Source organism: Sciurus vulgaris, assembly GCF_902686455.1.
Source record: "Sciurus vulgaris genome assembly, chromosome: 8".
In the NCBI taxonomy this organism is placed as follows: domain Eukaryota; kingdom Metazoa; phylum Chordata; class Mammalia; order Rodentia; family Sciuridae; genus Sciurus; species Sciurus vulgaris.
Genome location: NC_136468.1, coordinates 70,329,753 through 70,342,274, shown reverse-complemented (window position 1 = coordinate 70,342,274; position 12,522 = coordinate 70,329,753). Strand labels below are relative to the sequence as shown.

The 12,522-nt window shown below is 36.2% G+C and overlaps 1 protein-coding gene across 28 annotated transcripts in view; it reads left to right on the top strand.

The window, feature by feature from the left end:
- Positions 1 to 12,522, top strand: part of NRCAM (neuronal cell adhesion molecule) — a 277,700-nt gene that overhangs the window by 213,261 nt on the left and 51,917 nt on the right. For 20 of the 28 annotated variants that reach the window (XM_079149978.1, XM_079149990.1, XM_079149989.1 and 17 more), the window contains 4 exons: positions 5,485 to 5,655; positions 6,135 to 6,191; positions 7,891 to 8,002; positions 11,248 to 11,432. In XM_079149978.1, the coding sequence (XP_079006104.1) occupies positions 5,485 to 5,655; positions 6,135 to 6,191; positions 7,891 to 8,002; positions 11,248 to 11,432 (525 nt within the window). The remainder of the gene's footprint in view (positions 1 to 5,484; positions 5,656 to 6,134; positions 6,192 to 7,890; positions 8,003 to 11,247; positions 11,433 to 12,522) is intronic. The other 8 variants (XM_079149972.1, XM_079149970.1, XM_079149969.1 and 5 more) reach the window with 1 other exon arrangement.

The window sequence follows — 12,522 nt, the reverse complement described above, 5'->3', positions numbered from 1 at the left end:
ATACCATGCCGTTTTTGTTACTATTGCTTTGTAATAGAGTTGAAGATCTGGTATTGCGATACCCCCTGCTTTGCTCTTTCTACTGAGGATTGCTTTAGCTCTTCTGGGTTTTTTATTCTTCCAGATGAATTTCATAATTGCTTGCTTCTATTTCTGTAAGGTACATCATTGGGATTTTAATTGGAATTGCATTGAATCTGTATAGCACTTTAGGTAGTATGGCCATTTTGACAATATTAATTCTGCCTATCCAAGAACATGGGAGATCTTTCCATCTTCTAAGGTGTTCTTTAATTTCTTTTTTTAGTGTTCTCTAGTTCTCATTGTAGAGGTCTTTCACCTCTTTTGTGAGATTGATTCCCAAGTGTTTTATTTTTTCTGATGCTATTGTGAATGGGGTAGTTTTCCTAATTTCTCTTTCTGAAGATTCATCACTTATGTATAAAAATGCATTGGATTTATGAGCATTGATCTTGTAACCTGCTACTTTACTGAATTCACTTATGAGTTGTAAGAGTTTTCTGGTGGAATTTCCAGGTTCCTCTAAATATATAATCATGTCATCAGCGAACAGGGATAGTTTGAGTTCTTCTTTTCCAATTCATATCCCTTTAATTTCTTTGGTTTGTCTAATTGCTCTGGCTAGAGTTTCAAGGAGGATGTTGAATAGAAGTGGTGAAAGAGGGCATCCCTGCCTTGTTCCAGTTTTTAGGGGGAATGCTTTCAGTTTTTCACCATTTAGAATGATATTGGCCATGGGCTTAGCATAGATGGCCTTTACAATGTTAAGGAATGTTCCCACTATCCCTATTTTTTAAGGGATGCTGTATTTTATCGAATGCTTTTTCTGCATCTATCGAAATAATCATGTAATTCTTAACTTTAAGTCTGTTGATTTGGTGAATGACATTTATTGACTTCCGGATGTTGAACCAACCTTGCATCCCTGGGATAAAACCCACTTGATGGTGGTGCACTATCTTTTTAATATATTTTTGTATGCGATTTGCCAAAATTTTGTTGAGAATTTTTGCATCGGTATTCATTAAGGATATTGGTCTGAAATTTTCTTTCCTTGAAGTGTCTCTGTCTAGTTTAGGTATCAGGGTGATATTGGCTTCATAGAATGAGTTTGGGAGGGTTCCCTCCTCTTCTATTTCATGGAATACCTTGAGGAGTATCGGAATGAGCTCTTCTTTAAAGGTTTTGTAGAACTCGGCTGAGAACCCATCTGGTCCCGGACTTCTCTTTGTTGGTAGGCTTTTGATGACCTCTTCTATTTCATTGCTTGAAATTGATTTATTTAAGTTGTGTATGTCCTCCTCGTTCAGTTTAGGTAATTCATATGTCTCTAGAAACTTGTTGATGTCTTCGAGGTTTTCTGTTTTGATGGAGTATAGATTTTTAAAATAGCTTCTAATTATGTTTTGTATTTCACTCGTGTCTGTTGTGATATTTCCTCATTCGTTCCGAATTTTAGTAATTTGAGTTCTCTCCCTCTTTCTCTTTGTTAGTGTGGCTAAGGGGGCTTATCAATTTTGTTTATTTTTTCAAAGAACCAACTATTTATTTTGTTAATTTTTCCGATTGTTTCTTTTGTTTCAATTTCGTTGATTTCGGCTCTGATTTTAACTATTTCCTGTCTTCTACTACTTTTGGTGTTGGTCTGCTCTTCTTTTTCTAGGGCTTTGAGCTGTAGTGTTAAGTCGCTTATTTGTTGATTTCTACTTCTTTTGTTGAATGCGCCCCATGAAATAAATCTTCCTCTAAGTACTGCTTTCATAGTGTCCCAGAGATTTTGATATGATGTGTCTTTGTTCTCGTTTACTTCTAAGAATTTTTTTATTTCTCTACTGATGTCTTCTGTTATCCATTCATCATATAACAGTGTATTATTTAATCTCCAGGTATTGGAGAAGTTTCTGTTTTTTATTCTGTCATTTATTTTTAATTTCAATCCATTATGATCTGATAGAGTACAAGGTAGTATCTCTATCTTCTTGTAATTTCTAACAGTAGCTTTGTGGCATAAAATATGGTCTGTTTTAGAGAAGGATCCATGTGCTGCTGAGAAGAAAGTGTATTTGTTCTTTGTTGGATGGTATATTCTTTATATGTCCTTTAAGTCTAAATTGTTGATTGTGTTATTGAGATCTATGGTTTCTTTATTCAATTTGTGTTTGGAAGATCTATCCAGTGGTGAGAGAGGTGTGTTAAAATCGCCTAGTATTATTGTGTTGTGATCTATTTGATTTCTGGAATTGAGAAAGATTTGTTTGACGTACATGGATGAGCCAATGTTCAGGGCATAGATAATTATGATTGTTATGTCTTGCTGATTTATGCTTCCCTTAAGCACTATGTAATGTCCTTCTTTATCCCTTCTGACTAGTTTTGGCTTGAAGTCCACATTATCTGAAATGAGGATGGATACTCCAGCTTTTTTGCTGTGTCCGTGTGCATGGTATGTTTTTTCCCATCCTTTCACCTTTAGTCTACAGATATCTCTTTCTATGAGATGAGTCTCTTGCAGGCAGCATATTGTTGGATTTTTTTTTTAATCCAATCTGCCAGTCTATGTCTTTTGATTGATGAGTTCAGGCCATTAACATTCAGGGTTATTATTTCGATATGATTTGTATTCCCAGTCATTTGACTCATTTTTGTTTTTTGACATGATTTTGTTTCCCCTTTATTTGGCTATTCCTTTAGGCTAGTTCCTCCCATTGCTGATTTGCATCATTGTTTTTCATCTCTTCCTCATGGAATATTTTGCTGAGAATGTTCTGTAATGCCAGCTTTCTTTTTGTAAATTCCTTTAGCTTTTGTTTATCATGGAAGGATCTTCTTTCGTCATCAAATCTGAAAGTAAGTTTTGCTTGGTATAAGATTCTTGGTTGGCATCTGTTTTCTTTCAGGGCTTGGTAAATGTTGTTCTAGGCCCTTCTAGCTTTTAGGGTCTGGATTGAAAAATCTGCTGATATTCTGATTGGTTTTCCCCTGAATGTACTTTGATTCTCTTTCTCTCGCAGCCTTTAAAATTCTGTCTTTATTTTGTATGTTAGGTATTTTCATAATAATAATAATGTGCCTTGGTGTGAGTCTGTTGTAATTTTGTATATTTGGAGTCCTATAAGCCTCTTGTACTTGGTTTTCCATTTCATTCTTCAGATTTGGGAAATTTTCTGATATTATTTCATTGAATAGATTGTTCATTTCTTTGGTTTGTTTCTGTAAGCCTTCCTTAATCTCAATAATTCTTAAATTTGGCCTTTTCATGATATCCCATAATTCTTGTAGATTCTGTTCATGATTTCTTACCATCTTCTCTGTTTGGTCAACTTTGTTTTCAAGATTAAATATTTTGTCTTCAATGTCTGAGGTTCTGTCTTCCAGGTGTTCTATCCTATTGGTTATGCTTTCTATGGAGTTTTTAACTTGGTTTACTGTTTCCTTCATTTCAAGGATTTCTGTTTGTTTTTTTTTTTTCAGTATCTCTAACTCTTTATTGAAATGATCTCTTGCTTTCCGTATTTGCTCTTTTAACTGTTCATTGGTGCAATTATTTAATGCCTGCATTTGCTCTTTCATCTCCTCCTTCAATGCCTGCATTTGCTCTTTCATCTCCTCCTTCAATGCCTGCATTTGCTCTTTCATCTGCTCATTTGCTTCCCTGGTTGTTTTAATTATGTACATTCTGAACTCCCTTTCTGACATTTCTTCTGCTGTGCTGTCATTGGGTTTTGATATAGTATCTAGGTTTGTTTGGGACATTTTCTTCCCTTGTTTTCTTATATTGGTCAGATGTCAGTGGGACTCTGTGATATTGCAGATTTCCTCTATTGGCTTATAGTGTCCCTGTAGATTTCCAGTGTATCACCTCCCAGCCTTCAGTATCCTGAAGTCTTGGAGGAACTTGATAATGCAGTGCTTCTGAAGAAAGCTGCCCCTAGCCCACTACTGGTTCCAGGGCTTGGAGCTGGTTCTGTGCAGGAAGGCTCTCACTGGGTGGTCTGCTCCGTGTGGGAGGAGCCCACCTCCAGAGTGAGCAGGGCTACCTGGGGAAGACTGTAGATGCCCTGCCCTGCCCTGCTCTGATAAGCCGCCCCTATCCGGGCCTGCCGCCCAGGCCGAGCTTCACCTGGTGGGGGAGACTCACCCTGTGGCTCTATTTCAGTCCGAGTCTCTCAGTGCCTCCCCTTCTTGAATCTTGGGTTCTGGAGCGACTGGAGATGCAGTCACCCTCTAGTCCGCCATCCTGGATCGCCCCTCGCTAAAGACTTTTAATCATGATTTTGCATTTTGTGAAATGTTAGACCAGGCACCTGCCACAGGAGCATAGCTGCTTAACTCAAGCTGAAGAAATCCTGCTGGAAGACAAAACACCTGGCCCGAAGCCACTAAGATGTACAACCTTTCCTTGTTCTTTTACTTTGAAGCTAAAGAAGTCTCACAGTTCAGGCCCTGTGAACTGAGTCAGGAGCTTCAGGATACCTTTTAGCTAGCCAAGTGCAACTTCATGCAGAGATCAGTGAGTCCCACCTCTTTGTATCCTCCATTCAGATGGCAGACCTTCCCTCCATGCCTAAGGCGAGACAGTTTCTTGACTACACCTGAGGGGAAGTGAATTATCATGTCTGAAACTGGAAATTCAGCATGCCCTTGGTTATTCATTTAATCCTTCCATGAGTATTTAAGGGAGTCCCTCTGAAGGGCCAGGCACTGGTCCAGAGCCACAACAGTGGATACAGGAGATGGAGGTGTCTGCTCTCCTGGAGCTTGAATTCTAGCGCAGGAATGTAAGTAAAAGATACAGTATGTCAGAAAATGATAGGTAATTCAGAAAGGAAAAAGTGGAGAAGGTGAGAGATACTGGAGTGGGGGTTGCTTCTCAGTGGCAGGTTGCAACACTGAATAGTGTCCTCATCGTATCTTATAGTTAATTTCCCACTCACTGCCAGATTCTTCAATTAGATCATGGCCTCAGTCAGGGCTGGGGCTCTAGTGTGCTCTACTCCTTGCTCAGGCACCAGCAGTATATAGATACAAATCATGTTAATATCCTTATGAACTTTCTTAAAGCATTTTCCAAGATATGTGCAGTCAGGGATGACTAATTTAGGAAAAGTCATACAAACTTTTGTAAAACATTTTTTCATTTGTACTTGCTTAAATAAAACACTTCCCTATATCACTCTAATCTTGCCTTTCCCCCTACCCATGAAATTAGGGTTGGGCAGGTACAATTGGAGTTCTAGTATGTCTTCCATTTCCTACATAAATGCTTTTTCTTAAAAGTTCTATAGGGAATGTGTGTGTGTGTGTGTGTGTGTGTGTGTGTGTGTGTGTGTGTGTGTGTGTGTGTGTGTCTGTGTGTGTACATTCAAGTGAAGTGTCCACAGAATTATTGGTAGTTAAGTTGCTAATTTGGAGAGTGGCCACATTATGATGGAGCGATCTGGTTTTCTCTCTGCCTTTCTCCAGCCTTTCAAAGACTTCCACAGAGTGAGAGGGTTTCCCAAGGTCTGAATGGAGACCTTTATTTTTCCAATGTCCTCCCACAAGACACCCGTGAAGACTATATATGTTATGCCAGATTTAATCACACTCAAACTATACAGCAGAAGCAACCTATTTCTGTGAAGGTAATTTCAGGTAAGAGTTCATTTCCAAATCTTCCTTTCAATGATGTTTATACATGAAAAAATTATAAACTATTAAATACTTCTGAGATAAACAAGGTCATTGATCAGGACTCTACCTGGGAAGGATCACTAGTGGTGGCAGATGTGTTGGAAAGAGCATGCATAACCTAAATATTGTATGATGTGATTCCCATTATTTTTTCCATGATGACCTTCTGAATCACTTGGTATTATGAGCATTGATATATGCTTTATGCTCCACAATGCCTTTTATTTGACAGTCTTGCAGCATAAGTCATAGATTTACTTATTACTGGTTGGGGGTGGCAGAGTGAATTAGTGAGTTAGTGATATACAGTGTTAAGCACCATTTTTAGTTGGTAGGGATGGCACTTAGCACAGCTGTGTACCTTTGTTTTTGTTGCCCAATGGTTTTTGACCCTTCTCCCCTACTTTTGTGCCCTCTTCATAATATTCTGTTTATTTCAGTGGATGAATTGAATGACACTATAGCTGCTAATTTGAGTGACACTGAGTTTAATGGTGGTGAGTCATGGTGATTGTAACTGATTTTCTCCTTCATTGTAGACTTTAGTTCACTAACTTCACCTCCATGGCTATTTAACCTTATTTCTTTATGAAATTTCTAGTTACATGTTTAGTACCAATAGTATCAATGTGTTTCCTATAAAATTTAGCTGTAAACTTTCAAGCATGTCACTAAAACATTTTCCATGATGTGTGTATAATAATGAAACTTGTTTTAACTGTTTTCATGTACAGAACCATTTCACTTGATCTGATAAAATCTTTCATATATGTTTGGAATTATATTTTCCATTTTTTTGTCCTATTCATAAACTTTTCTCATGAACTAAATAAGAGTCAACTGGTGTATTAATCTGCTAGAGTATGTCTACATCAAAGCTTTTTTGTGACTAACATTAAGTGGACTTCATAGTAAATCATCACATTTCCCATTCATTTTCACATGACATTATGCAATACAATTAGCAATACTATTTCTTTGGGTTTTGTATCTAACCAAGTCACTATCTTCAGTGAAAGTAAACTTTAAAAAAAATAGAACTTTTAACTTCATTCTTTTAAATTGAAAGGAATTTTATTTCCTTAAGGGAAATGTGGTGCTTCTATCAATAAAAATAATGGGTTCTGGACAGAGGGTCCTCTTAATTATCCAGAAGGCAGAATTTCTGCTGTTTTAATTTTTCACACTTGAGATATGAACATATCAGTATCAATGACATGGCACAACTCCTGCCATTTTATTTTATTTTATTTTGCTTCATTTATTTTAATATACTCATGAAAAATATGGGCCTCAAGACCATTTCCAAAGTGACTTTAGAAGAGAAAGTTTCCCTTACAATCTCTAAATTCTTTAGAAAACTAATTTCTCTCAGGGGTAGTACCTTTTCTGGTATTTAGTTTTTTCTTCTGATAAATGAGAATAATTAATATATTACCTATTCATTTAGCTTTTGTGAGCATCAAGTAGATAATTTATTTAAGTTTGGAAACAGAGAAAAGCTACAGATTTTTAAGATGTTATAATTTTTACTTCAAGTTTTTCCAAGAGGCCTTCAGAAGTTAAGGTCATATTTTGCAGAGTTCGCAAAAAAGTTAACCTGTATAAATATACCTAAGGTCTCTGAATTAAGCCCTCCTTTAGTTTGTCATTGAGGAAACTTATTTTAATTTATTTAACTCTACCATTATTCTTAATTTATGGCATATAATTAGCCAGATCTGTCAGTAATTCTCTAAGTTTGTTTTATTTTCTATAAACCTTTGAGTTTGGGAATTGATTTGGCCATAATATTATCCCCAGTGTAAACCAAAGTACTTCTTCCATTATGACACTTTTCTGAAAAACCTAGTATCTTCCAAAAGATAGATAATTTTGGTTTTGAGCTATGTGCTAGTCCTAATGGATATATAGTTTGATAACATCATTTTCCTGTTAATGTTGACATTTTGAAAATTTACCAATCCACAGAAAACTTGTAAAACCCTAGCCCGAATTAAAAGGATGTACAAAAGAAAACAGTATTCCTGTTTCAATGAGTGAGCGGTGGCAAATTGTAAGATGTAGGCTAACAAATTTCATAATCAATGCCAAAAGGTTTTGAAAAGGGATTAGAGTTTTAGACAGTTTTTTGACAGTGTGTTTCCAGAAATATATATTCATAATTTTTATGCATATTGATTTTCTTTTTTGCAGCTAAATCAAGTAAAGAGAGGCCACCAACATTTTTAACTCCAGAAGGCAATGCAAGTCACAAAGAAGAATTAAGAGGAAATGTGCTTTCACTGGAGTGCATTGCAGAAGGCCTGTGAGTTCACACACATTTTGTCCCAATGGACATTTTTTATAAAAATGTAGAAGACTGATAAAGAAGCAATCATGGGAAGAGTCATTGTCATACTAATTCCATCAAGTATCAAGAAAAATTTAGTAATTATTTCCAAAGTACAGTGTATGATTCACATTGTTAAAATAATTTATTGATGTAGTAGTGTTCATATTGGTATAAGTATCCGTAGTCACCTCATGATAGCAGTGTTATAATAAGGAGATATGATTTTGCTATTTTGCAAGAAACTATTTCCTCAAAACTTAGTAGCTTAAAAATAATTGCTATTTACTATTGATCCTTTGTCTGAAGGTCTGCAGGGCAGTTGTGTTGTAAGTTGAGCATGCTCATGCATCTGCTAGGCAGCTCAGCTGCAGATTTGTGACTCTCAGGGTCTGCTGGTTGTTGGCTGAGCAATTGGCTGTGAGTTTCATCCTGGCATGTTCTCCTAACAACAGCAGCACACTATGCATCTGAGGGCCTGGCCTCAGAACTAGCACATTGTCCCTTCCATTCCTTCATATTAATAGGTCATAAGGCCAAACTCTGATTCTTTGAAATGTCTCGTCTGTGCATACCTGAGAACTAATGTGCCTTTGATGGTCATTGCAAAGACCACACCCAAACACGAGCAACTGTTAGGATAGGTCTACATTACAAGCAAGTTTCTACACAGTCGCTGGCCAGAACAAGTGCATTGACATGAGCATATTCTCTGACAGTCTTGAATGGGATCCCAGAAGTATGCTGCCTTCAGTTTGTGATCCACGCTATTCTTGACCTGGTCACTTAGTGGACTGATCTTTCCTGAGTCCAGGAATAACTACTTCAGGAAGCATTTGGAGACCTCTGCTGGCCAAGTCAGGAAATCACACTACACATGACAGTTCCTTAGAATACTAGCAACACCTCCTATAAAGATATGTTAAAAATTCATCTTTTCCACCAGCATTTTGCAAAAAGAAGAAGAAGGAGGAGGAGGAGGAGGAGGAGGAAGAGGAGGAGGAGGAGAAGGAGAAGAAGAAGAAGAAGAAGAAGAAAATGAAATTTGTATTATTTTTTTAGAAAGTGGCTTAATCTCCAACCTCCAACCTATTGGAAACAAAATTACCTATTCTGAAAATTTAGTGACTCATTTTTCCACAAATGATTTGCAGGTTGAGTATTCTTTACCCAAAATGCTTGGAACCAGAAGTGTTTTGGATTTCAGATTTTTTTTTTATTTTGTAAAGCTTACATAGACTTTATGATCTAACATGACACTCAAAAAAGTTTTGAATTTTGGAGCATTTTGGATTTTAGACTTTTTGATTAGGTATATTCAACTTGTATTATGTAAAATATAAAATAAAGTATGGTCAGTCTTTGGAAATTTCACAAAATTCCTGAAAGAATTTTTAAAACTCGGAATGTCATAAAACCAAGATTGGAACTCTTTCACTTATAAAACAACAAGCATTAGACTCAAAGGATCAAAACATTACAAATTTATAACAACTGTTCAATAGAGCAGCAGTCCTCCAAAATGATTTATAACTCTTTGAAGGGTGAAATATGATATTATGCTTCTATTCCTATTCCCCCCTCACCCTCAGATTATATGAAATACAAATTAGTCTAACTATGAGAGAACATCTTATATTGTCAGATTCCACATGTATATAGTAGTTCAATTTTTCAAAATGATATCTCATCTTGTACCTCTTTTTATTCACACAACTTGTTTTAATTTTAGAAGCCATTTCATCAAATATATATCTCAATTATGTCTGTTCATTCAAACAAACCAAGCCAATCCAATGCTACAAACTATCAGTTAAACCAACTTGCATTTCTAATGACAAATGTTATGATCTTCTGGAGGTCTGGACCAAACTTCATCATTCCCTTCCCAGCACACAACTCAGTCTGTGCTGAACATCTAATTCAGTGCTTAGGAAATGTTTGTATTGAATGGATTGTTATTTTGTCCTCATGAAAACCTTGTGAAATCATTAGATCAGGTCAAGCATTCTTAACCCCATTAACACAACTAAGGAAACTAAGACCTAAAGGGGCCAGGGATCCAAAATCAGAGAGAAATTTAAGGATAGTGCTGGAACTTAGAAGATTGAACTTTGAGCCTGTATTCTGGTTTTTCATCTGTTTCCATATTTCATTGTTTAATAAGAAGCATAGGTAGTTGAACACATCTGTAATCCCAACTATTCAGGAGGCTGAGGCAGGAGGATGACAAATTGGAGACCAGCTTTGGTCAATTAACAAAAACCTGTTTCAAAATAAAAAATTAAAAGGACTGGGTGTGGAGCTCAGTGGTAGTGCATCCCTGGGTTCAATCCCTAGTACCATCAAAAAAGTAGAAAAGAGAAAAAAATACAGCTAGATGAGAATTGGTAAAATATATGAATTTGATCAATTCTTAACAATTGTTAAATCATATTTTTAACTATTGCTAGTAAAGAAATTAAGGAAAGAATAATAATCCTCTAATTATGTAATTTATGTCATCAGATACCTGATATAGAATAGGTAAGTTCTTTGATGTTTGCTGTGGAAATGTGTGAAAGTCTGGGAGCACAGATATATTTGTGAGCCCTTTCTTTGTACCTTTTTTTGGGGGGAGGGGTACTGAGGATTGAACTAGGGAACTATGGATACTTCACCACTGAGCTAGAGCCCCAGCCCCTTTTTTATTTTTTATTTTGAGATAGGGTTTTGCTAAGTTGCCAAGGTTGGCCACAAACTCCTAATCCTTCTGCCTCAATTTACCAAATTGCTGGGATTACAGGTGTGTACCACCACACCCAACTTCTCTGTACATTTTTAACTTTAGCTGGTGAAAAATTATAGCTCAATATCATTGATTTAATTGAAATTCTCTTGACATATACCTTCGTGTAAAAATACCCAGGAGCTCCTCATTGATCAGGATTTTGAAGAAAATATTTAGGTCCCTTCAGTAAAGCAAATCATGCTAGCAGCATTGTTTGATTGAAGTCAAAGTTTATGGTGTGTCATAAATTAGTATAGTTCCAGTTATGTAAAAATGGTAACTTACCATTTCAAATGTAGGTTTGAACATTACTTATAAAAGTAATGCTAATTGAAATGTATGTTTCTCATAATCTTTAAATAAAGATTTTGTTACAAACTTGCATGAAAATTCACCCTCAAAAGTAGTCACAGATGAACATTTTTTGTAACATCATTATTTATGCCCTCAGGCCTACCCCAATTATTTACTGGATAAAAGAAGATGGAACACTACCCATCAACCGGACATTTTATCGGAACTTTAAGAAAACCTTACAGATCGTTCATGTTTCAGAAGCAGACTCTGGGAATTACCAGTGTATAGCCAAAAATGCATTAGGAGCCATCCATCATACCATTTCTGTAACAGTTAAAGGTATATCATTATTTAAGATGCATTCCTTTTGCTTTCATGCAATGAACTGAAGCTTAAATTTAACAGACCTTTGATTATGTTCTTAAGTAATGATGAATGTAAATTTATATCAGCATTGACGAATGTAAATTTATATCAGCATTCACAGTACCTTGAATCTCTTCTTATTGCTATCGATAATGCATTTTAACCAGGTTAAAAATTTGCTCCTTCAAATCTTCCTTACAGAATTCCATTTAATAAATGTAGAAGGAATGAGGAAAATACAAAATCACCATCATTATCCCATAGGGATAACTTCTGCAGGCAAAGTTCACTGATGTAGGCTAAAATTAATGGTCAAATTTTGAAGAGAAACAGGATATTTACGAAGCTTCAAAATGTTTCTCTTCCCCAAAACGTGAATCACTGGGAAAGGTTTAGTATGTCCACTGGTTTTTTAATACTCCCTTCAGGAGATGGAGATGGAACTTACTTCCCTTCTCCTGAGTTGTGTGTTGCACTTAATGACACACAATGAACAGAGTGTGGAATGCTAGGGAATACTAACTTTGCAGTGGAGACATTTGGCAGACACTACCTTAACCAAGTCACCAAAGTCAGCATCACTGAGAAGTCCCGTTGATCTCATGTTCTCCCTCAATATGGTACAACCAGTTGGTCCATCCTCTCTACCAAATAACTGATTAGTATTCTTCTTAGGTGTCAAGGTCATGAAAGACAAGGAAAGACCAAGAAACTGTTTGACTGGAAGAGGCTAAGGACCTGTAAGAAGTCAATGCAGTGTGGTAGCTAGGACAGGATCCTAGAACAGAAATAAGACATTATTGCAGAAAATGGGGAAATCCAAACAAAGTTTATAGTTTAATTAAGAGTATTGCACTGATGTTAATTTCTTGTTTTGATAATTGCACTTTGCTTATTGTTAAGATGCTGGCATCAGAGGAAACTGATGAAGGATGTATGGGAACATAATATACTACCTCTGTGACTTTTCAAGAATGAAAAGTTTCTCAAAGGACTTCCTAAGTTTATCATTTTATGTAATTTTCAGAGCTCAGAATTTAAATTCATTTTCTTAACCTTCCCT